At 43.1% G+C, this 26,520-nt stretch overlaps 1 protein-coding gene across 6 annotated transcripts in view; it reads left to right on the plus strand.

Moving 5' to 3' along the window:
• The window catches only part of LOC139537115 (ras-specific guanine nucleotide-releasing factor 2-like), a 46,264-nt gene that overhangs the window by 15,549 nt on the left and 4,195 nt on the right, over window positions 1-26,520 (plus strand). For 2 of the 6 annotated variants that reach the window (XR_011667468.1, XM_071338041.1), the window contains exons 7-20: window positions 2,913-3,106; window positions 3,300-3,409; window positions 6,578-6,696; window positions 6,872-7,035; window positions 7,181-7,247; window positions 7,435-7,571; window positions 7,754-7,836; window positions 7,980-8,228; window positions 8,631-8,723; window positions 13,647-14,239; window positions 14,393-14,620; window positions 14,762-14,868; window positions 16,546-16,658; window positions 20,708-20,768. Coding sequence is in view for 5 of the 6 variants with exons in the window: in XM_071338041.1 (XP_071194142.1) it covers window positions 2,913-3,106; window positions 3,300-3,409; window positions 6,578-6,696; window positions 6,872-7,035; window positions 7,181-7,247; window positions 7,435-7,571; window positions 7,754-7,836; window positions 7,980-8,228; window positions 8,631-8,723; window positions 13,647-14,239; window positions 14,393-14,620; window positions 14,762-14,868; window positions 16,546-16,658; window positions 20,708-20,768 (2,318 nt within the window). In the remaining variant the exon portion in view is untranslated. The remainder of the gene's footprint in view (window positions 1-2,912; window positions 3,107-3,299; window positions 3,410-6,577; window positions 6,697-6,871; window positions 7,036-7,180; window positions 7,248-7,434; window positions 7,572-7,753; window positions 7,837-7,979; window positions 8,229-8,630; window positions 8,724-13,646; window positions 14,240-14,392; window positions 14,621-14,761; window positions 14,869-16,545; window positions 16,659-20,707; window positions 20,769-26,520) is intronic. The other 4 variants (XM_071338080.1, XM_071338071.1, XM_071338050.1 and 1 more) reach the window with 3 other exon arrangements.

A 26,520-nucleotide genomic window follows, 5' to 3' on the forward strand; every position in this document is an offset into this window, starting at 1 on the left:
CCTCCAGCATCTTCACAAGGTCCTTTGCTGTTGTTCTGGGATTGATTTGTACTTTTCACACCAAAGTACGTTCATCTCTAGGAGACAGAACGCGTCTCCTTCCTGAGTGGTATGACGGCTGTGTGGTCCTATGGTGTTTATACTTGCGTACTATTGTTTGTACAGATGAACGTGGTACCTTCAGGCATTTGGAAATTGCTCCCAATGATGAACCAGACTTGTGGAGGTCTACAAATTTTTTCTGAGGTCTTGGCTGATTTCTTTTGGATTTTCCCATGATGTCAAGCAAAGAGGCACTGAGTTTGAAGGTAGGCCTTGAAATACATGCACAGGTACACCTCCAATTGACTCAAATGATGTCAATTAGCCTATCAGATGCTTCTAAAGCCATGACATCATTTCCTGGAATTTTCCAAGCTGTTTAAAGGCACAGTCAACTTAGTGTATGTTAACTTCTGACCCACTGGAATTGTGATTCAGTGAATTATAAGTGAAATAATCTGTAAACAATTGTTGGGAAAATGAGTTGTGTCATGCACAAAGTAGATGTCCTAACCGACTTGCCAAAACTATAGTTTGTTAACAAGAAATTTGTGGAGTGGTTGAAAAACGAGTTTTAATGACTCCAACCTAAGTGTATGTAAACTTCCGACTTCAACTGAATATAGCATTCTGTTGGTGGCAATAATTTTGTATGATAATTTACATTGAAAAACTCAAGTGTTGAATCAAATGTTGTTTTTTGTACCAGTTCATAAACCATGTGCCATGGAATCGGTACATCAAAAATCTCTTCCCATTTATTTTGCAAGCTGTATGGCGCAGCTGTCAACATTTTTGTTCTCAAATGAAACTGGTATATTCATCTATTTATCTCAATTCTTTTCAGCCAATTTGTATATTTAATATATGGCAGGCAAAACAGTCCCTACCTTCTCCCTTTTCCACTTGCCTCCTCCATGTGGTAATGCTGCAATCAGTTGGTTGTAAGTTTGGATTGAGCAGACATTCACATATTTTCGATAGCTGCATATGTGACATAACTCCACAGTTTCTATTAATAATATCATTAATAAATATAATAACATTTTAATACATTTTTTCCTTAAAGAATGCTTTTTTATTAATCAGTAAATTTGAGTTTAACCATAACATTTGTTGTAATATTTGTTCTATCTTCTCTGGAGGATAAAACTGAAATTGTAACCAGCTTTGTATGGCTTGTTGAAGAAAGAGCGATACTTTAAACAAAATTTAATTTTCAATTAGTCAGAAATGAGAAGTTGTAATCTGTATAAAGGCAAAAAGGCACATTTTGAACAAAGCATGGGCCTTTCTTAATAATCTACTGGAGAACCATTTGGGGTTTAAGTTTAACCAATGTATGACTGAATCTTTTAGTGAGAGGTTGAAAGCTTTAATATTTAATCATTTTAGCCCACCAAATTCATATTCATTATATAAATAGGCACGTTTAATTTTGTCTGGCTTAGCATTCCAAATAAAAGGAAATATTGTTTTATTTATTTAAAAAACGAGTCGTCTGGAGTAGGCCGAGCCATTAGTAAGTAAGTAAACTGTGATAGGACCAAAGAGTTAATCAATGTGGGTTTTCCATAAATAGACAAGTATTGACCTCTCCATGGTTGCAGAATCTTATCTATATTTGCAAACTTTCTATTGAAATTGATTGTGTTCATTTATATTTTTTTGAGATATGAATACCAAGTATGTCTACTTCACCATCCTCCCATTTTATTGGTAAACTACAAGGTAGCCTCCATATATCCACTAGTTCTAATGTATCCATGATATTCGTGATGTCCTTAAGTGCTTGAGGGTGAATGTTTGTAGTGGGAATTCCTTTACGATCCATTGAGGTACTTAAAACCATATTATAATCTCCCACAATAATAATAGATTCATTTGTTGCTTGTGAGCTCAATAGATTATAATATATATATTTTCGGATCATCATTATTTGGCCCATATAGATTAATTAGCCAGATCTGTTTTTGGTCCAATAGCATATTTAAAATAATGAATCTCCTCACCAGGGTCTTGACCTGGCTGCAGTTCGGTGTCGTAACCGACTTCAGTGGGCAAATGCTCACCTTCGATGGCCACTGGCACGCTGGAGAAGTGTTCTCTTCACAGATTAATCTCGGTTTTAACTGTACCGAACAGATGGCAGACAGCGTGTATGACGTCGTGTGGGCGAGCGGTTTGCTTATGTCAATATTGTGAACAGAGTGCCCCATGGTGGCGGTGGGGTTATGGTATGGGCAGGCAGGCATAAGCTACAAACACAATTGCATTTTACTGATGGCAATTTGAATGCACAGAGATACCATGACGAGATCCTGAAGCCCATTGTCGTGCCATTCATTCACCGCCATTACCTCATGTTTCAGCATCATAATGCACAGCCCCATGTTGCAGGGATCTGTACACAATTCCTGGAAGCTGGCCTGCATACTCACGAGATATGTCACCGATTGAACATGTTTGGGATGCTCTGGATTGACGTGTGCATCAGCATGTTCCAGTTCCCACCAATATGCAGCAACTTTGCATAGCCATTGAAGAGTGGGACAACATTCCACAGGCCACAATCAACAGCCTGATCAACTCTATGCGAAGGAGATGTGTCACGCTGCATGAGGAAAATGGTGGTTACACCAGATACTGACTGTTTTTATGATCCACGCCCCTACCTTTAAAAAAAGTTATTTGTGACAAACAGATGCATATCTGTATTCCCAGTCATGTTAAATCTATAGATTAGGACATAATACATTTCCTTATATGAACTGTAACTCAGTTGCATTTATATATTTTTATATTTTTGTTCAGTGTAATTTATTACGTGTGTATAATGTGTATTAATGTCTCTCTTGCTCTCTCTCTAGCGGACCTGTTTGACATTCTGCTGCCCATGCTGAATATCTACCAGGAGTTTGTGAGGAACCACCAGTACAGCCTGCAGGTCCTGGCCAACTGTAAACAGAACAGAGACTTTGACAAGCTGCTGAAGCAGTATGAGACTAATACTGCCTGTGAGGAACGCATGCTGGAGACCTTCCTCACATACCCCATGTTTCAGGTAAAACGCACGCAGGCACGCACGCACGCACGTGCACACACACACACACACACATCCAGACCTCATTAACCTCCGACCTTTAACCCCTCAACTTCCACATCTACCATATGGCCCAGACCTCCTCTCACCTCACCTGTAGAGCTATATGTCGCCTGACTGACAGACAGTCAGACATCTTTCCGTTGTGTTTTAGATTCCTCGTTACATCATCACTCTCCATGAGTTGCTGGCACACACACCTCATGAGCACGTGGAGCGCAAGAGCCTGGAGTTCGCCAAGTCCAAACTAGAGGAGCTGTCGAAGTGAGTGTGGATAATGTATCTGTATCTAACAGTGGTTGTGTAGATAATGTACAGTTGAAGTCGGAAGTTTACATACACTTAGGTTGGAGTCATTAAAACTAGTTTTTCAACCACTCCACAAATGTCTTGTTAACAAACTATAGTTTTGGCAAGTCGGTTAGGACATCTACTTTGTGCATGACACCAGTAATTTTTCCAACAATTGTTTACAGACAGATTATTTCACTTATAATTCACTGTATCACAATTCCAGTACGTCAGATGTTAACATACACTAAGTTGACTGTGCCTTTAAACAGCTTGGAAAATTCCAGAAAATTATGTCACGGCTTTAGAAGCTTCTGTTAGGCTAATTGACATCATTTGAGTCAATTGGAGGTGTACCTGTGGATGTATTTCAAGGCCCACCTTCAAACTCAGTGCCTCTTTGCTTGACATCATAGGAAAATCCAAAGAAATCAGCCAAGACCTCAGAAAAAATATTGTAGACCTCCACAAGTCTGGTTCATCGTTGGGAGCAATTTCCAAACACCTGAAGTTTTTGCATCTGAGCTCCTTGAGTGTGCGGCTCTCCTTTTTTTTTAAATGCCTGAAGGTACCACGTTCATCTGTACAAACAATAGTACGCAAGTATAAACACCATGGGATCACGCAGCCGTCATACCGCTCAGGAAGGAGACGCGTTCTGTCTCCTAGAGATGAGCGTACTTTGGTGCGAAAAGTGCAAATCAATCCCAGAACAACAGCAAAGGAACTTGTGAAGATGCTGGAGGAAACAGGTACAAAAGTATCTACAGTATATCCACAGTTAAACGAGTCCTATATCGACATAACCTGAAAGGCCGCTCAGCAAGGAAGAAGCCACTGCTCCAAAACTGCCATAAAAAAAGCCAGACTACGGTTTGCAAATGTCGTCTGGTCTGGTGAAACAAAAATAGAACTGTTTGGCCATAATGACCATCGTTATGTTTGGAGGTGTCACGCTCTGACCTTAGTTCCTTGTTTATGTCTCTATTTTGGTTTGGTCAGGGCGTGAGTTGGGGTGGGCATTCTATGTTTTGTTCTATGTTTTGTATTTCTAGGTGTTTGGCCTGGTATGGTTCCCAATCAGAGGCAGCTGTCAATCGTGGTCTCTGATTGAGAACCATACTTAGGTAGCCTGTTCCCACCTGTGTTTGTGGGTAGTTGTTTTCTGTTTTGTGTATTGCACCTTGCAGAACTGTTCGTTTGTCGTTTTGTTGTTTTTGTTCTAGTGTTCGTATTTATTAAAAGTATTATGAATACTTACCACGCTGCACCTTGGTCCTCTTCTCCTTCTCCCGACGACGTTCGCTACAGGAGGAAAAAGGGGGAGGGTTGCAAGCCGAAGAACACCATCCCAATCGTGAAGCACAGGGTTGGCAACATCATGTTGTGGGGGTGCTTTGCTGCAGGAGGGACTGGTGCACTTCGCAAAATAGATGGCATCATGAGGGATGAAAATGATGTGGATATATTGAAGCAACATCTCAAGACCTCAGTCAGGAAGTTAAAATTCGGTTGCAAATGGATCTTCCAAATGGACAATGACCCCAAGCATACTTCCAAAGTTGTGGCAAAATAGCTTAAGGACAACAAAGTCAAGGTATTGGAGTGGCCATCCCAAAGCCCTGACCTCAATCCTATAGAAAATTTGTGGGCAGAACTGAAAAAGAGTGTGCGAGCAAGGAGACCTATAAACCTGACTCAGTTACACCAGCTCTGTCAGGAGGAATGGGCCAAAATTCACCCAATTTATTGTGGGAAGCTTGTGGAAGGCTACCCGAAACGTTTGACCCAACTGAAACAATTTAAAGGCAATGCTACCAAATACTAATTGAGTGTATGTAAACGTTTGTCCCACTGGGAATGTGATGAAAGAAATGGAGGCTGAAATAAATCATTCTCTCTACTATTATTCTGACATTTCACTTTCTTAAAATAAAGTGGTGATCCTAACTGACCTAAAACAGGGAATTTTTACTGGGATTAAATGTCAGGAATTGTGAAAAACTGAGTTTAAATGTATTTGGCTAAGGTGTATGTAAACTTCTGACTTCAACTGTAGCTGTAGATAACAGTGTGTATGTTGTATATGTAGCTAACAGTGGTTGTGGTGATAATGTAGTTAACAGTGTTTGTGTTGACAATGTAGCTAACGGTGGATGTGTAGATTATGTAGCTAACCGTGGTTGTGTGGGTTATGTAGCTAACAGTGGCTGTGTGGATAATGTAGCTGTAGCTAATGGTAGTCATGTTGATGTAGTCATGTTGATAATGTAGCTAACAGTGGTTGTGTCGATAGTGTAGCTAAGGGTGGTTGTGTAGATAATGTAGCTGTCGCTAACAGTGGTTGTGTAGATCATGTAGTTAACAGTAGCTGTGTGGATACTGTAGCTTTAGCTAACAGTAGTTGTGTTGATAATGTAGCTAACAGTAGTTTTGTTGATAATGTAGCTAAGGGTGGTTGTGTTGATAATGTAGCTGTAGTTAACAGTGGCTGTGTAGATAATGTAGCTATCTGGGGTTGTGTTGATAATGTAGCTAACTGTGGTTGTGTTGATAATGTAGCTAGCTATCTGGGGTTGTGTTGATAATGTAGCTAACTGTGGTTGTGTTGATAATGTAGCTGTAGTTAATAACAGTGGCTGTGTAGATACTGTCGCTAAGAATGGTTGTTGATAATTTAGCTAAGGGTTGTTGTGTAGGTAATGTAGCTGTAGCTAATAGTTCTTGCGTAAAAAATGTAGCTGTAGTTAACAGTGGTTGTGTTGATAATGTAGCTAACAGTGGTTGTGTGGATAATGTATCTGCAGCTAACAGTGGTTGTGTAGATAATGTAGCTAACAGTGGCTGTGTGGATGTAGCTAAAAGTGGTTGTGTTGATAATGTTTCCAAGGGTGGTTGTGTAGATAATGTAGCTGTCGCTAACAGTGGTTGCGTAGATAATGTAGCTTAAGCTAACAGTGGTTGTGTAGATAATGTATTTTCAGCAAACAATGGTTGTTTTGATAATGTAGCTAACGGCAGCTGTGTAGATAATGTAGCTAACAGTGGTTGTGTAGATAATGTAGCTAACGGTGGTTGTGTTCATAATGTAGGTAACAGTAGTTGTGTTGATAATGTAGCTAACTGTGGTTTTGTTTTCAGGATGATGCATGATGAGGTGAGCGATACAGAGAACATTCGTAAGAATCTGGCCATTGAGAGAATGATCGTAGAAGGTTGTGACATATTACTGGACACCAGCCAGACCTTTGTCAGACAGGGTGAGTACATACGCGTGTAAACACCCACACACACACCAGGCAGAATACACAGCATTATAAGATGGTTGCCAGTAACTGTCATCAGTAGTACAGTATGTGTAACCTATGTTTTTTGTTTCCCCGCCTCCTACCAAATATACACACACACCATCCCCCCTCTCCATCTACCCATCAGGCTCACTGATCCAGCTCCCATCCAGCAATGAACGGGGCATGCTCAGTAAGGTCCGTCTGGGCTCTCTGTCACTCAAGAAGGAAGGAGAGCGACAGTGTTTCCTGTTTACAAAACACTTCCTTGTCTGCACACGCACCTCCGGGGGCAAGCTGCACCTGATCAAGGTGAGAATCAAACACACACACAGACACACATGCATGTACTTTCGCATAGTAGGAAACGTTTGTATGTCAAGCAGATTTTAACTCAACTGACCTTCCCTCTATACATGATGTATGACCTCTAACCTCTGCCCTTTGATCCTAACAGCAGGGTGGGGTGTTGACCCTGATAGAATGTACACTTGTAGAGGAGCTGGACGCCAATGATGAGGACTGTAAGTGTCTGTCTTAATCAATCAAACAAATCAATCAAACAAATCAATCACCCAATCAACAAGAAGTCTATTAATCTTGTCTCTCTGTTTCTTTCTCTCTCTCTCTCTCTCTCTCTCTCTCTCTCTCTCTCTCTCACTTGTTCTCTCACTCTCTCTCTCTTGCTTTCCCCCTCTCTCCCCTCTGTAGACAATGCAGGAAGTCAGGGCTTCAACCACCTGGAGTTTAAGATCATGGTGGAACTCCCTGATGGCCCCGCCTTCTCTGTCATCCTATTGGCTCCCTCCCGCCAGGAGAAAGCTGGCTGGATCAGTGACATCAGTCAGGTAAACACACCTGGGGATGAGGTGCCCAGTCCCAAATCAACTCCTACCCCTACTGCTTCTGCAAGCCTCTAACCACTGATTTTGAAAGAAGTTCAGCACCATGGACAGGGACATGAGTGTCTCACCACTCTTTTCTCCCTCTGTCTTTCATTCTGTAACTATTTATTTCTCTCTGTCTATAGTGTATAGATAATATCCGCTGTAATGGCCTGATGACCAGTGTGTTTGAGGAAAACTCTAAAGTCACTGTGCCGCACATGATCAAGTAAGAGCTCAAATTAAGTTAAAATATTTTTTTCCCTTTTCTACACCAGTGAGGGTTTATAATCCCCAGGTTATCCAATTCCCTTCGCCCTCTCTGGGAAATCACCCAATGGCTGATGATCTTATTCATACGTGTCCCACCAGGTCGGACGCACGTCTGCACAAAGATGATGTGGACATCTGCTTCAGCAAGACGCTCAACTCCTGCAAGGTCCCCCAGATCCGCTACGCCAGCGTGGAGCGGCTGCTGGAAAGACTGACTGACCTGCGCTTCCTGTCCATCGACTTCCTCAACACCTTCCTCCACACATACAGGATCTTTACTACTGCTGCTGTGGTCATGGACAAACTGGCCGACATATACAAGAAACCCTTTACCTCTATACCGGTCAGGTAGAAATATATACAGTATGAACCCACACACACATACACAATATGTCTTCTCATTCATCCGTCACTCCATCACTCCTTTATCCAATCTCTCTCTTCCCCCCTCAATCCTCATATATTAGACATGCATGCTGACATTCACCATCTCTGTCTCTTTCACTCTCATTTCTCTCCCTTCACCCCTGTCCTCCTCCACTCCCCTCCCCTCCTCCTCTCCTGTCCTCCACTCCTCCCCTACTCCTCCCCCCTATCCTCCACTCCTCCCCTACTCCCCCCTCCACCCACATCCTCCACTCCTCCCCTACTCCTCCCCCCTCCTCCACTCTGCTCCTCTCCTCCACTCCAAACCTCCACCTACTCTCCCATCCTTTCCTGTGCTATCCTCCTCCTCCCCTCTCCCCACAGGGTTCAGTATCACTCCTCTGATCGTCTGTCCATCACGTCTCTCTGTCCTGACTACAGTTTGAAGATCACACATCTTGCTCTGGACCAACAAGAGTAACACTCTTTTTTCTTTCATTCCTTTATTTCACTCATACAGTAGTTCATACAGTACATCCTTAATTTTACTCATACAGTAGTTCATACTGTACATTCTTCATTTTACTCATACAGTAGTTCATACTGTACATCCTTCATTTTACTCATACAGTAGTTCATACTGTACATCCATCATTTTACTCATACAGTAGTTCATACAGTAGATCCTTCATTTCACTCATACAGTAGTTCATACAGTAGATCCTTCATTTCACTCCTACAGTAGTTCATACTGTACATCCTTCATTTTATTCATACAGTAGTTCATACTGTACATCCTTCATTTCACTCATACAGTAGTTCATACTGTACATCCTTCATTTTACTCATACAGTAGTTCATACAGTACATCCTTCATTTCACTCATACAGTAGTTCATACAGTAGATCCTTCATTTCACTCATACAGTAGTTCATACAGTACATCCTTCATTTCACTCATACAGTAGTTCATACAGTAGATCCTTCATTTTACTCATACAGTAGTTCATACAGTACATCCTTCATTTCACTCATACAGTAGTTCATACAGTAGATCCTTCATTTTACTCATACAGTAGTTCATACAGTACATCCTTCATTTCCTCATACAGTAGTTCATACAGTAGATCCTTCATTTCACTCATACAGTAGTTCATACAGTAGATCCTTCATTTCACTCATACAGTAGTTCATACAGTAGATCCTTCCTTTCACTCATACAGTAGTTCATACAGTAGATCCTTCATTTCACTCATACAGTACATCCTTCATTTCACTCATACAGTAGTTCATACAGTAGATCCTTCATTTTACTCATACAGTAGTTCATACAGTACATCCTTCATTTCCTCATACAGTAGTTCATACAGTAGATCCTTCATTTCACTCATACAGTAGTTCATACAGTAGTTCATACAGTAGATCCTTAATTTCACTCCTACAGTAGTTCATACAGTACATCCTTCATTTCATTCATACAGTAGTTCATACAGTACATCCTTCATTTCACTCATACAGTAGTACATACAGTAGTTCATACAGTACATCCTTCATTTCACTCATACAGTAGTTCATACAGTAGTTCATACAGTACATCCTTCATTTTACTCATACAGTAGTTCATACAGTACATCCTTCATTTTACTCATACAGTAGTTCATACAGTACATCCTTCATTTTACTCATACAGTAGTTCGTACTGTACATCCTTCATTTTACTCATACAGTAGTTCATACAGTAGATCCTTCATTTCACTCATACAGTAGTTCATACAGTAGTTCATACAGTACATCCTTCATTTTACTCATACAGTAGTTCATACAGTACATCCTTCATTTTACTCATACAGTAGTTCATACAGTACATCCTTCATTTTACTCATACAGTAGTTCGTACTGTACATCCTTCATTTTACTCATACAGTAGTTCATACAGTAGATCCTTCATTTCACTCATACAGTAGTTCATACAGTACATCCTTCATTTCACTCATACAGTAGTTCATACAGTACATCCTTCATTTTACTCATACAGTAGTTCATACAGTAGCTCCTTCATTTCCTCATACAGTAGTTCATACAGTAGATCCTTCATTTCACTCATACAGTAGTTCATACAGTAGTTCATACAGTAGATCCTTCATTTCACTCATACAGTAGTTCATACAGTAGATCCTTCATTTCACTCATACAGTAGTTCATACAGTAGATCCTTCATTTCACTCATACAGTACATCCTTCATTTTACTCATACAGTAGTTCATACAGTAGATCCTTCATTTCACTCCTACAGTAGTTCATACAGTACATCCTTCATTTCACTCATACAGTAGTTCATACAGTACATCCTTCATTTCACTCATACAGTAGTTCATACAGTAGATCCTTCATTTCACTCCTACAGTAGTTCATACAGTACATCCTTCATTTCACTCCTACAGTAGTTCATACAGTAGTTCATACAGTACATCCTTCATTTCACTCATACAGTAGTTCATACAGTAGTTCATACAGTACATCCTTCATTTTACTCATACAGTAGTTCATACTGTACATCCTTCATTTTACTCATACAGTAGTTCATACAGTACATCCTTCATTTTACTCATACAGTAGTTCGTACTGTACATCCTTCATTTTACTCATACAGTAGTTCATACAGTAGATCCTTCATTTCACTCATACAGTAGTTCATACAGTACATCCTTCATTTCACTCATACAGTAGTTCATACAGTACATCCTTCATTTCACTCATACAGTAGTTCATACAGTACATCCTTAATTTCACTCATACAGTAGTTCATACAGTACATCCTTCATTTTACTCATACAGTAGTTCATACAGTAGATCCTTCATTTCACTCATACAGTAGTTCATACAGTACATCCTTCATTTTACTCATACAGTAGTTCATACAGTAGATCCTTCATTTCACTCCTACAGTAGTTCATGCAGTACATCCTTAATTTCACTCATACAGTAGTTCATACAGTACATCCTTCATTTCACTCATACAGTAGTTCATACAGTAGATCCTTCATTTCACTCCTACAGTAGTTCATACAGTACATCCTTCATTTCACTCATACAGTAGTTCATACAGTAGTTCATACAGTACATCCTTCATTTTACTCATACAGTAGTTCATACTGTACATCCTTCATTTTACTCATACAGTAGTTCATACAGTACATCCTTCATTTTACTCATACAGTAGTTCGTACTGTACATCCTTCATTTTACTCATACAGTAGTTCATACAGTAGATCCTTCATTTCACTCATACAGTAGTTCATACAGTACATCCTTCATTTCACTCATACAGTAGTTCATACAGTACATCCTTCATTTCACTCATACAGTAGTTCATACAGTACATCCTTCATTTCACTCATACAGTAGTTCATACAGTACATCCTTCATTTCACTCATACAGTAGTTCATACAGTACATCCTTCATTTTACTCATACAGTAGTTCATACAGTAGATCCTTCATTTCACTCATACAGTAGTTCATACAGTACATCCTTCATTTTACTCATACAGTAGTTCATACAGTAGATCCTTCATTTCACTCCTACAGTAGTTCATGCAGTACATCCTTAATTTCACTCATACAGTAGTTCATACAGTACATCCTTCATTTCACTCATACAGTAGTTCATACAGTAGATCCTTCATTTCACTCCTACAGTAGTTCATACAGTACATCCTTCATTTCACTCATACAGTAGTTCATACAGTAGTTCATACAGTACATCCTTCATTTTACTCATACAGTAGTTCATACTGTACATCCTTCATTTTACTCATACAGTAGTTCATACAGTACATCCTTCATTTTACTCATACAGTAGTTCGTACTGTACATCCTTCATTTTACTCATACAGTAGTTCATACAGTAGATCCTTCATTTCACTCATACAGTAGTTCATACAGTACATCCTTCATTTCACTCATACAGTAGTTCATACAGTACATCCTTCATTTCACTCATACAGTAGTTCATACAGTACATCCTTCATTTCACTCATACAGTAGTTCATACAGTACATCCTTCATTTTACTCATACAGTAGTTCATACAGTAGCTCCTTCATTTCACTCATACAGTAGTTCATACAGTAGTTCATACAGTAGCTCCTTCATTTCACTCATACAGTACATCCTTTAAAACAGAAATATTGTAACATGAATTGTAACATTCTGTTATAAATAGCACATGTTCAATTTAATGAAAAACAAGTTTTCACATCTCAAGAGGTTAAATAAAAAAATTACTATAGTAAATGTCTTTACAAGGTTGATGATTTTGTGAGAGGCGGAGGTTGAACCCAGGTGCAGAGAATGGACCAGATGAGGAATCAACAATTTGAGATAAATGTACATATAAGGATAACAGTAATACCTGGAAAAACAACCAACACTGGACAACTCACTCTGGGGACGAACACACAGGGAACAGAAATCAAGCTACTGCAAAGCGAAACAGAAAACACACCTGAGTGTCATTTAATGTCTCCTGGACGGTCTCTGCCACGCTCTTGTGACTGGTGGAATCATGACAGATTTCATCTTAAATCAGCCATAAATCCCCTTGTGACGGGGGAAAGAAAGCTTGCTTTGTGCAACAAGGAGGAGCAATTGAATGCAAGCTTCACACATTTTTTTGATTGTTTAAACATTTCTAGCCTATCTATGGGTAACAGGGTTGATTTATAATGCTCGACCCGCTCAGTTTTCCACCCCAAAACACTAGAAAATGGCCAAAAAGAGAATCAGTTCACCTGCTTTGACAATATGATCTGACTATTAGATGTGCAATGTTTCTTTAAAAACAATTAACACTTGACAGGTTTTTTTTTTTACCTTACATTTAACCACTAATCACATTAAATACATAATACATCTTCAGAAATGAGTTAGTACTTCAGAAATGACTTAATACTTCAGAAATGACTTTCTTAAAGCAACAAAATAATGAGGGCTTTACAATGATGGTGAAAACTTGGAGAAATGTTGGGGTTAAGTGGGTTCAAATCTTCCTAGAAGTCAGAGGGTGCACAGAGGAAGATGTCAAGATGCTGAGTTTTGGCACTTTAGCAAGTTAATATTCATATAAAAACATCAGACTTCTTGAATTTTCCATGTGGTATATGGGTCACTTAATTTAATATAACAAGCTTTTAAAATTCAATATTTGTGCACAATTTCAACCTAAAATATCAAAAGGCACTCATTTCGTGGAATGACCCAGTTGCAGAGGTTTGTCACATGACGTCTTTCTCAGTAGAAATAAGTGTGTCCATTTTTTCTTTCTCCAAATCTTCTTCTACCTTTGGTCTCTCCTCTCCTCTTCTTATCCCACGCCTCTCTTCTCTCCTCTCCTCCTCTCAGGTCTCTGGAGTTGTTCTTTGCTACCAACCAGGGGACGTGGGGCGGCGAGCACTTCAACAACAAATCTCCCCGTCTCTGTCGCAAGTTCTCCTCTCCTCCTCTCACCACCCCCTCCCCTGTCCACTCCCGCAAACTCTCCCTCTCCTCCCCCTTCCACTCCCGCAAACTTTCCCTCTCCTCCCCCTTCTCCTCCAAGGCAGGAGTCCTAGACCTCTCCACCCCTTCCTCCTTTGCTGCTAACTCCCCCACCTCCTCCCACCCTCCCTCCTTCTCCTCCCCGTCTCCCACCTCCACCCTGGCTCCATCAGGGTTCTCGTCCCCCCCTCCCACCTCCACCCTGGCTCCGTCAGGGTTCTCATCCCCCCCTCCCACCTCCAACCGGGCTCCATCAGGGTTCTCGTCCCCCCCTCCCACCTGCACGCGGGCTCCCAGCCTGCCAACAATCCCGGGGCTCTTCAACTCCCCTCACACCACCTCTCTGGACCATCCTCCCGGTTCTCCGGAACCTGCCCCCCCAACGTTGGAAGACGAAGGAGGAGACATGCCGCACATCGACGCCTGCTGTGGGAAACTCAGACGCAGCATCCGCAGGGGTAGGCTGGCACACACACACATTTAAGAACACACACACACGAACATACACACACACATGAAAATACACACACGCAGGAACACACGCAGGAACACACGAACACACACACAAATAAACGCACACTTACTGAGTGCCTGTGTATTTTAATTAACAGCTGTTCTGGAGACCGTTTCTCTGGAGAAGTTCCTTCCAGAGTCTAACCCTCAAGTCAGCGAGGACCGAGTCCCCCTGACAGAGTCCCCCTGTCGCTCCCCCTCTACACACCGACACATGCGATACAGACAGTCTGGAGGTTCCACGGGGGAGAACAATCATGGTACGATGTCACCAGCCTCAGCCTATGCTATTGCAACAGCAGCCGCCGGACACGGCAGTTCCCAGGGTAAAAGACAACATCAACACCTTGTAAATACCTGCTTCGTAAATTTCCTTCTTTGACTTTCGCTTTCTCCTTATCTCTCTCCCTCTCTCTCTCTCTCTCTCCCTCTCTCTCTCTCTCTATATCTCTCTCTCTCTCTCTCAGGTTTCAATAATAGCGAGAGGACCTGTGACAAGGAGTTTATCATCCGTAGAGCTGCTACCAACAGAGTCCTCAATGTACTGCGTCACTGGGTCTCCAAGCACTCACAGGTCTGAACCACACTCAGACACACACACACACACACACACACACACACACACACACACACACACACACACACACACACACACACACACACACACACACACACACACACACACTGTAGTAGACATGACTATAGTATACATGACTGTAGTAGACATGACTATAGTATACATGACTGTAGTAGACATGACTATAGTATACATGACTGTAGTAGACATGACTGGACTGTAATAGACATGACTGTAGTAGACATGACTGTAGTAGACATGACTGTAGTAGACATGACTATAGTATACATGACTGTAGTAGACATGACTGGACTGTAGTAGACATGACTGTAGTAGACATGACATGACTATAGTATACATGACATACATGACTTCTCAGGTCCTCTGGAAGGCTATTCCAGAGGCTGGGGGCATAGTAACTAAAGGCTGCCTCTCCATGTTTCTTGGTCCTTGGGATAGTTTTGGGATAGTGGGATAGTGAAAAGGACAGTGCCAGAGGACGTGAGGAACCTACTAGGTACATAACTTAAAAGCATGTCTGACATGTATTGGAGTGTACAATTGTAGATTGATTTAAAAACCAATAGAAGAATCTTAAAATGAATTCTAAAACTCACAGGCAGCAAGTGCAGAGACCTTAAAACAGGTGTAATGTGTGTAATCTTTTTCAGTACCCGTGCTGCAGCATTCTCTATTTTTCACAGTTTACCAATGGCTTTCTTGCAAATCTGCTTGTAATAAAAGCATGGATGAGTCTCTCTGTATCAGCCTGAGAGAAATGGCCGCACCTTGGCAATGTTCCTCAGGTGGTAAAAAGCTATTTTGGTCACATTCCTAATGTGTGATTCAAAATTGAGTTCAGAATCTAAAACAACACCTAGGTTTTTTACCTGGTGTTTTATTTTATTGCCTGTGAAATAAATTTTGCGGCCAGATTCTCTCTCTATGCTTTGGCTCCAACAATAAGTACCTCGGTCATGTCTTGATTCAGCTGGAGGAAGTTGTGAGACGTCCAAGTATTTAAATCACTGATACAGTCTAATCCTTTATCCGTGGAGCTAAAATCCTCTGGTGACACAGAAATGTAAAGTTGTCTATCGTTTGCATAGCAGTGAAAATCAATGCTGTGCTTTCTGATAACACTGCCAAGGGTAACATATATAAACTGAACTGTACTGGACCCAAATCAAACCTTGTGGAACGCCACTTGTGATAAATATTTTCTCTGAGTTATGTTCACCAAGGGTGACAAATAACTCTTGACTGGTTAAATAGGTCCTAAACCAATTTAAAACTGGACCGAAGAGGCCAACCCACCTCTTCAGTCTGTCCAGAAGGACATCATGGTCAATGATAATGGACCTACATTCATACAGTTTCTTGACTGTGTCCAGCTCGCTAATAATCACCTAAATGAAAGCTAGAAATTCAGGGAGCATCAAACATTCCTAAAACAATAGATAGAGGACAATTTTTTGCAAACTTTGACGCAGAGGAAATATAACACATTTTCAGTTCAGCCCTCCGGACCTTGTTGAAGACCGAATGCGGCCCCGGGTCAAAACAAGTTTGACACCCCTGGTTTGAAGCATCCTCTGTAGATGTATTTCACTGGAAATTACTGAGGAAATTATCTAAAAAGTGTGTGTGTGTGTGCATCTGTGTGTCTGTCAGGACTTTGAGATGAACAGTGAGCTAAAGATGGGTGTAATGACTCTGCTGGAGGAGGTGCTACGAGACCCCGACCTGCTGCCTCAGGAGAGGAAAGCCACTGGCAACATAGTAAGGTACACACACACATATACACAGACACACACACACACACACACATATGCACACACCAGTGGAGGCTCCTCAGAGGAGGAAGGGGAGGACCATCATCTTCACTGAATTTCATAAAAATATATATTTTTTAATATTTCAAAAGTTATAATTTTTAGATAAAACTATACAAAATATCACATATTACCAAATAATTTATTAAAACACAATGTTTTGCAATGAAGGTCTACAGTAGCCTCAACATAACTCTGTAGGGTAGCACCATAGTGTAGCCGGAGGACAGCTAGCTTCTGTCCTCCTCTTGGTACATTGACTTCAATACAAAACTTCGGAGGCTATTGGTTCTCACCCCCTTCCATAGACTTACACAGTAATTATGACAACTTTTGGAGGATGTCCTCCGACCTATCAGAGCTCTTGTAGCATGAACTGACATGTTGTTCACCCAATCAAAGGATCAGAGAATGAATCTAGTACTGAAAGCATAAGCTGCAGCTAGTGAGCACTGCAGTGCATACAATGTGGTGAGTGGTTGACTCAAAGAGAGAGAAAGGCAATAGTTTAACAATTTTCAACTAATTAATTTATTCAAAAATGAAGGAGAAGCAAGAGAGATTTTTTCAGTTTCACTTACTTAGCTAGCAAATGCAGCTGGCTAGTTTAGCCTAATCAAACACCCGGCTCAAACAGAGGGATGCTATGTTAGCTAGCTGGCTATGACTATCCAACACAATACTGGAACTCTTCCAAGTCAAGGTAAGTTTTTGGTTTTATTCATTTATTGCCACCGGGGCCTGCCGGTGTAACTGCTAAACTGCTTACTGACTATACACTGTAATGTTACTGCATGATTGTAGTGGGTTCACTAACGCATTAGTTCTATTAGCTATGTTGACTAGGACGTTACTTGAGCTAATATGGGATAAACAATGTATTTTTTTATTTTATTTTTTATTTTACCCCCTTTTCACCCCAATTTCGTGGTATCCAATTGTTAGTAATTACTATCTTGTCTCATCGCTACAACTCCATGTACGGGCTCGGGAGAGACAAAGGTCGAAAGCCATGCGTCCTCCGAAACAAAACCCAACCAAGCCGCACTGCTTCTTAACACAGCGCGCCTCCAACCCGGAAGCCAGCCGCACCAATGTGTCGGAGGAAACACTGTGCACCTGGCTACCTTGGTTAGCGCGCACTGCGCCCGGCCCGCCACAGGAGTCGCTGGTGCGCGATGAGACAAGGATATCCCTACCGGCCAAACCGTCCCTAACCCGGACGACGCTAGACCAATTGTGCGTCGCCCCACGGACCTCCCGGTCGCGGCCGGCTGCGACAGAGCCTGGGCGCAAACCCAGAGTCTCTGGTGGCACAGCTAGCGCTGCGATGCAGTGCCCTAGACCACTGCGCCACCCGGGAGGCCCTGGGAAAAACGATGTAAGCTGTGTGTAGTGGTTATGACATGGTTTGGCTTGGAAAGGTTTTTTCGCCTGGTCACAGACAGCTGATGTGTCGCGCATTGAAGTCCACAAACGAAAGGAAAAGGTGAGAGGAGGAGAGCGCATAGAGGCAGGAAGGTGGCTGCTATGAAAGTGAACTGTGTTTACACGTTCAGGGGTGTATTCATTCCGACCGATTCTGTTGAAAAATGTTTCTTAAACGGAAGCAAACGAAACAAGGATGAAAATACCTGAATTTGTTCAATAGAAACTCTCATTTGCAACTGTTGGACTAATGATTACACCCTAGATAAGATGCTAATGATTACACCCTAGATAGATGCAGGCAAGAGTGTGCAAGGCGGTATTGAATGTGTCTGGTCACCTCAAATTCTTCTCTCGACCTGTATGCACCTATGTTGTAAACTTTCATTCATAGGCTAGGTTGTAGCAACCTCACGATGGGTATAGGGAAACATTTGAGTATCATGTAGTAGCCTAAACCTATCAATGTTACATTGAACTGGTTGAATTGAATATGAATGACAGTCCAATATAAGAATGACAGTCCAATACAATCCAATATGCTGTATTGGAAATAAGGCCATGCTCATGAAAAAAAAAATCATCCTCCCTCATCTTAAACAGCACTGACCGCAACTGGCACACACATACACTACCGGTCAAAAGTTTTAGAACACCTACTCAATCAAGGGTTTTTCTTTAGTTTTACTATTTTCTATATTGTAGAATAATAGTGAAGACATCAAAACTATGAAATAACACATATGGAATCATACCAAAAAAGTGTTAAACAATTCAAAATATATTTTATATTTGAGATTCTTGAAATAACCACCCTTTGCCTTGATGACAGCTTTGTACACTCTTGGCATTCTCTCAACCAGCTTCATGAGGTAGTCACCTGGAATGCATTTTAATTAACAGGTGTGCCTTGTAGATAGCCCTATTTGGTAAAAGACCGCTGAAATAAGCAAAGAGAAACAACAGTCCATCATTACTTTAAGACATGAATGTCAGTCAATATTGAACATTTTAAGAACTTTGAAAGCTTCATCAAGTGCAGTCGCAAAAACCATCAAGCGCTATGATAAAACTGGCTGTCATGAGGACCGCCACAGGAAAGGAAGACCCAGAGTTACCTCTGCTGCAGAGGATAAGTTCATTAGAGTTACCAGCCTCAGAAATTGCAGACCAAATAAATACTTCACATAGTTCAAGTAACAGACACATCTCAACATCAACTGTTCAGAGGAGACAGTGTGAATCAGACCTTCATGGTCTAATTGCTGCAAAGAAACCACTACTAAAGGACACCAATAAGAAGAAGAGAGACTTCCTTGGGCCAAGAAACACGAGCAATGGACATTAGACCGGTGGAAATTTTAGATTTTTGGTACCATTTGCCGTGTCTTTGTGAGACGCGGTGGGGTGAACAGATGATCTCTGCATGTGTATTTCCCACCGTAAAGCATGGAGGAGGAGGTGTTATGGTGTGGGGGTGCTTTGCTGGTGACACTGTCTTTGATTTATTTAGAATTCACTGCACACTTAACCAGCATGGTTACCACAGCATTCTGCACCGATACGCCATCGCATCTGGTTTGGGTTTAGTGGGACTATCATTTGTTTTTCAACAGGACAATGACCCAACACACCTCCAGGCTGTGTAAGGGCTATTTTACCAAGAAGGTGATGGAGTGATGGACTGCTGCATCAGATGACCTGGCCTCCACAATCCCCCGACCTCAAACAAATTGAGATGGTTTGGGATAAGTTGGACCGCAGGGTGAAGGAAAAGCAGCCAACAAGTGCTCAGCATATGTGGGAACTCCTTCAGGACTGTTGGAAAAGCATTTTAGGTGAAGCTGGTTGAGAGAATGCCAAGAGTGTGCAAAGCTGTCATCAAGGCAAAGGGTGGCTACTTTGAAGAATCTCAAACATAAAATATTGATTTGTTTAACACTTTTTTGGTTATTACATGATTCCATATGTGTTATTTCATAGTTTTGATGTCTTCACTATTATTCTACAATGTAGAAAATAGTAAAAATAAAGAAAAACCCTTGAATGAGTAGGTGTTCTAAAACTTAAGACCGGTAGTGTATACACAGACACACACACACATGCACATGCTAAATAATTTGTTCCAAAGCAGGGGTACTAGGACCCCTGGGGGTACTTGGCCTATCCACATGGAGTACTTTAGAAGACTCATGAGACCATAGGCAGACTGGTCAAATCCACATGAATGGGTACTTCCAGGGTACTCCAGGCAGAGCAAAATGTAGTTGGTGGTTCAGTAACCGAAAAAGGATGGGAAACACTGTGCTAAAGTACATACACACGCTAACACACACACAAATACACACATTTGTTTTACTATCCTTGTAGGGACCAAACAATTGATTCCCTTTTAAAATCCTATTTTTCCTTACACCTAACCCCTAACCATAACTCTTAACCCTAATTGTAACCCTAAACCTAAAATAGCCTTTTTCTTTGTGGAGACCGGCAAAATGGTCCCCATAAGGATAGCAAAACCATACCCCCCCTCCACTATTATATTTATTAATGAGACTCTGCTTGTCCCTCAGTGCCCTTTCTCAAGATGATCAAGATGATGCTCAACTTAAGATAGAAGACATCCTACAGATGGTAAGTATGGTTCAATCACACACATAAATACTATCTAGAATAGATGCTAAGCCATTTAATTTACAGGAATGTAGTGGTAAAACTATGTTGAGTCAGTAAATAAATGGTGATGTAATTTGGAATGCTGACTTTGGAGCAGAGAAGTCCGCTGCTCCACTTCATCCTGGTAAGACGTTGTCTAGAGACATTGTCTTGATATAGTCTGTGTGAAAAGGTTGTCTCCGTAAGGAATCAGAACATATCAGTTGTATTGGTGTGTATTGTGGTGGAGCCTGTCCCCTGAAGACCCAACTAATACATTATTTCAAATACTTTAGAATGCATTTAGAAGTATTTGAAGTGTGCTTTATTTACACTGAACAAAATATAAATGCAACATGTAAAGTGAAATAAAAGATTGCAGAAATTTTCCACACGTACGAAAAGCTTATTTCGCTCAAATTACGTGCACAAATTTACTTACGTCCCTGTTAGTGAGCATTTCTCCTTTGCCAAGATAATCCATTCACCTGACAGGTGTTGCATATCAAGAAGCTGATGAAATAGCATGATCATTACACAGGTGCAGCTTGTGCTGGGGACAGTAAAAGGCCACTCTAAAATGTGCAGTTATGTTTCACTATATTGGATCACTCCAATATATTGGTATCACTCCGCGGCGGAGGGATACATCCGAGGTGAGGATTTACAGATTTACTCCCGTGTACACCTGTGTCACGGCTGGGGTCCTGTAACGCACGTCGTCGGGAGAAGGAGAAGAGGACCAAGGTGCAGCGTGGTAAGTGTTCATATTATTTAATAAAATACGCAACACTTGACAAAACAACAAACACGACAAACGAACAGTCCTGAAAGGTGAAACAAACACTAAACAGGAAACAACCACCCACAAACACAGGTGGGAACAGGCTACCTAAGTATGATTCTCAATCAGAGACAACGATAGACAGCTGCCTCTGATTGAGAACCATACCAGGCCAAACACACAGAAATACAAAACAAGGACAACATAGAACACCAGACATAGAATGTCCACCCAAACTCACGCCCTGACCAACCAAAATAGAGACATAAAAAGGATCTCTACGGTCAGGGCGTGACAGGTCCACCCCTATATATAGGCCTCATGGCCGCGACACACATTCTATTTCATTTTCTCGGGGGACGTCCGTATGGTTTGAGGTACAGACTTTCTGAAGTTCGCTTGGTAAGTCACTGGTAAGTGTAATATCTTGCGTGGAAGTATACTTACTGGCTGTTTGCAGCCTGGAACAGCTGGCCACATGGCCAGCCCCTCCTCTTGAGTGATCTGTATCTTCCGCCCGTGGTTTGTCGTACTTGTGTTTCGTTAGCGTTACACTACGACTCCGTGTGCATCCATTAGTATGGTGGCTCTTGCTGCCACAAACTGTAATTTATCTTACACAACTTGCCCACTAGCTTGTTCTATGTGTGTGTTGTGAATTGCTTTAACATGCTGCTCGGGTTCTCTGCTAATTACCCTGCAGGGTTTTTTCTTCTTCTTTCCCCTGCAGAGTGTAAGAGTACGGTGGTGGGCTTTCCACTACGTTGAGACATTACTTTGGAGTTCCTTAACGGAGTTACTCCATCATATGGTGCTGTTTTTACTGCTTGGATATTAAACCGGCTAGGTAATATTGCAGTTGGCGTAAAACAAAAAAACGAATAAATCAAATCCATTAACTGGTTGCTGTTTTTTTGTCTGCCTGTTTTCCCCACACGGGTAGTCCCTGTTTTTTGCAGAGGTACTGGATAATTTATCCCTCACCGTGTTCCTATTCCTCCAAGCAGGTCACGACATAGCTCTCCCAGAGCGTCTGACCCCTGCTCCGTGGCCTTGTTGACTTGGCTGAGCTAATGGCTTCCCTTTGTGACAGGTGTGATGGTGGCATCCCCCTGGGGATCTGCATACCTTGTGAATGCACTGCCTGGGTTTGAGCCACGTGGAGAGGGCGGTGGAGTCCCTACTGGATGCCTGATGTGGTGATCTCAGAACGCCTGCGCCTGGCACGATTGGAGGCCATGCGCAAGTGGGTTGGCCAGGCTCAGGCTGGGGACGAGCTCCCTCCCTCAGGAGTGGTGCGCCAGCGAGCTGTTAGTCCCTCTACTGGGCCCAATACCCCTCCCAGGAAGCGTGACCGGAGCCACCGCAGGCAGAGCCCATCTGCTGCCAGTCCTGGACGGGGGCAGGAGTCGGACCGCTGGGACCACCTTGAACGGAGGGCGCATGCCCTGCGTCAGGAGGTTTATAGCTTTGATGGCGACGACAGCTGTTCTCTGTTGGCCAGTGATAAGCTGTTCCTGGGGGACGATGCTGGCACTGTTCACCACCGCGAGCGGGGCTACCAGGCTGACAGGCCATCAGAAGCCGGCAGCAGGGCTTCATCGCCCCAGTGGCTCGAGAGGCTATGAGTAACCTACTCACTCGGGTAGCCACTGCACTGGACATCCACGTCCCGAGGATTGTTGATTCTCAATTACCTGGACGATTGGCTGATTTGTGCCCCGACCAGGAACCTGTCAGACAGAGACATGTTCCTGACCCACATCGGCAGGCTGGGCTTTACTGTAAACGACAAGAAGAGTTGTCTGACGCTCACCCAGAGGGTGGCCTTCATTGGCATGGACCTGGACTCAGTCCTCACAAGAGCACGCCTGCCCACCAGAAGGGTTCAGGCGATCTTATCTTGCCTTGACCACTTTCGGCAGGGGCGGGTGTTATCCCCACCTGTTGGGCTTGCTGACGGCGGCCTGAAGCACCACCATAACGGCAAGCACCTGCCGAAAGTGGCAAGCACCTGAAGCACCACCATAACCGCCAGCTGCGGGTGACCGCACAGTGCCTCAGGGCATTGTTGAGGTGGCGCTGTTGCTCCTTTCTCTCAGGTGGGGTGGAGATGCTGAGGATGTGCCGCCGGGAGCTGGTCAGCACAGATGCCTCCCAGATTGGCTGGGGGGGGTGTGACCAAGGGCAGGTCGGCCAGCAGCTGTTGGCTACCCCCTTGGAGCGGCAGGCTCATCAATACACTAGAGCTTCGAGCTGTAATGCTGGCCCTGCGTTCTTTCCTTCCACATGTGAAGGGAAGATATGTCCTGGTGAGAACGGACAACACCACAGTGGTGGCTTACATCAAACATCAGGGTGGACTGAGGTCCCACCTCCTCCATCTTATGATCTCTAGCATTTCTACGTGCAGTGCATGTACCGGTGTTCTTGAATGTGGCAGCGGATATGCTCTCGAGGGAAGGCCCGTCACCTTGGGACTGGAGCCTACATCCTCAGGTGGTGCAGCACCTGTGGGACAAGTTGTTTTCCTTCCTGGACCATGCACACTGCCCCCTGTGGTACTCCATGTCGGAGCCACCAGGGCTTCTGGGCTTGAATGCTCTGGCTCATGGTTGGCCAGGGCTGGAGCTTTACGCATTTCCCCCTTTTCCCCTGATCCAGGCTGTGCTGGACATATTGCTGTCTCAGGCCGGGGGAACTCTGTGGCATCCGAGACCATACCGCCTCAGTTTTTGGGCTTGGCTGCTGAACGGCACCAATGGTCCATGTTAGGAAAACAGGAGGGCGTAATGAACACCATGCGGAGTGCAAGGGTACCGGCTACAACCGCAGCATACCAGTTGCACTGGCGGTTGTTCTGCTCTTGGTGCACTGGTATTGAGGTTGTGCCCGAGTCATGCGGGGTGCAGTATGTCCTCCACTACCTGCAGTCTCGCTTGGATGAGGGCTTGGCAGCCTCTACACTGAAAGGGTATTTCACCGCTATATCTGCCCGCATGTGGGGTGGATGGACAGGCCAGTGGGGAGCCATCCCTTGGTCTCCAGGTTTATGAAGGGTGTTCGTCACCTGCGTCCAGCAAGGACCCGCTCAATGGAGAGCTGGGATCTGGATGTGATCTTGGCAGCTTTGGCAAAGCCCCCTTTCGAACCGTTGGAGTCTGCCTCCCTGAAACACCTCTCTATGAAGGTGGCTTTCTTGGTAGTGATTACTTCCATGAAGAGGGTGGGTGAGCTCCAAGCTCTTTCGGTAAGTTCTGAGTGCTACCGGATGGACCCCGGTGGGAGGAGCATATCTCTCCGCCCCAACCCTTCATTCCTCCCGAAGGTTCTGTCAGACAGGCATGTGAACATCCCTTTTATCCTGTCTGCTTACGACCCCCCGGCAGTGGTGGGGGAGTCTGGGCTTCCCGCCGGCTTGCTGTGCGGGCACTGGCTGCCTAGGTGGAGTGGACACGGTCCGTGAGAACAACAGACCAGCTCTTTGTATGGTATGGTGAGGGAGTCCTGGGGGCTGAGCTATCAAAGCAGAGGCTCTCTCACTGAATCGTGAACATGATTACGACAGCATACCGCCTGGCTGGCAGGCCAGTGCTGGGATCTATGGTGGCACATTCAACACGAGGTGTGGCTGCGTCCTGAGCTCTACTGAGAAGAGTGCCCCTCGCTGATATCTGTGCTGTGGCCAGCTGGGCTTCCTCTTGAACCTTTGCTAGGTACTATCGGGTAAATGTGGCACCTCCCTCTGTGGTTGGGTCAGCGGTCCTGGGCGTCGCCTCCCCTTCCGGGGACTGTGCCAGGATCTCCTTCCACATTGATGGCCCCTGCATCTTGGCTGGCCAGGTTCCTCTAGCACCGACTAAATCTGGTACGGGTATACCAATATATTGGAGTGATCCAATATAGTGAAACATAACGAAGGTTACATATGTAACTCCGGTTATGTGAGCTATATGCTCACTCCAATCCTCTACAGTGCTAGAGGCGCATCAAAAATGATGTAGAGAACGTGTGTCATGGCCATGGGGTCTATATACTGTATATAGGGGCGGACCCCAGCCGTGACACAGGTGTACACGGGAGTAAATCTGTAAATCCTCACCTCAGATGTATCCCTCCGCCGTGGAGTGACACCAATATATTGGAGTGATCCATATAGCTCACATAACCGTGGTTACGTACGTAACCTTTGTTTTGTCACACAGCACAATGCCACAGATGTTTTTGAGGGAGTTTGCAATTGGCATGCTGACTGCAGGAATGTCCACCAGAGCTGTTGCCAGATAATTTAATGTTAATTTCTCTACCATTGTCATTTTTGAGAATTTGGCAGTACATCCAACCGGCCTCACAACCGCAGACCATGTGTATGGCATCGTGTGGGAGAGTGTTTTGCTGATGTCAATGTTGTGAACAGAGTGCCCCATGGTGGGGTTATGGTATGGGCAGGCAAAACTACGGACAACGAACACAATTGCATTTTATTGATGGCAATTTTAATGCACAAAAATACCGTGATGAGCTCCTGAGGCCCATTGTGAGGCCCATTTGTTTAAGGTATCTGTGACCAACAGATGCATTTCTATTCCCAGTCATGTGAAATCCATAGATTAGAGCCTAATGAATTTATTTCAATTGACACATTTCCTCATATGAACTTTAACTCAGTAAAATCTTTGAAATTGTTGCATGTTGCCTTTATATTTTTGTTCAGTATAGATTGGAGATTGCACTTTTGAGAACTCCATTGCTTCTATTTTACAGGGAAAATAAATCAAGCTCAGCTCATGATTTGTAAAGTATTTGACATGCACCATGTGTAGCAACATGTGAACCAGGTTTTATCCCCTGTAGAACCACATTAGTCCACTGTGTCCTTGTGTATATTAGCTGTCAATAAGCCCAAAGTATACAGTTCATAGTGGAGAGAGTGTAGACATGGAATAC

Source organism: Salvelinus alpinus, chromosome 1 (genome assembly GCF_045679555.1).
Source record: "Salvelinus alpinus chromosome 1, SLU_Salpinus.1, whole genome shotgun sequence".
Taxonomy (NCBI): Eukaryota; Metazoa; Chordata; class Actinopteri; order Salmoniformes; family Salmonidae; genus Salvelinus; species Salvelinus alpinus.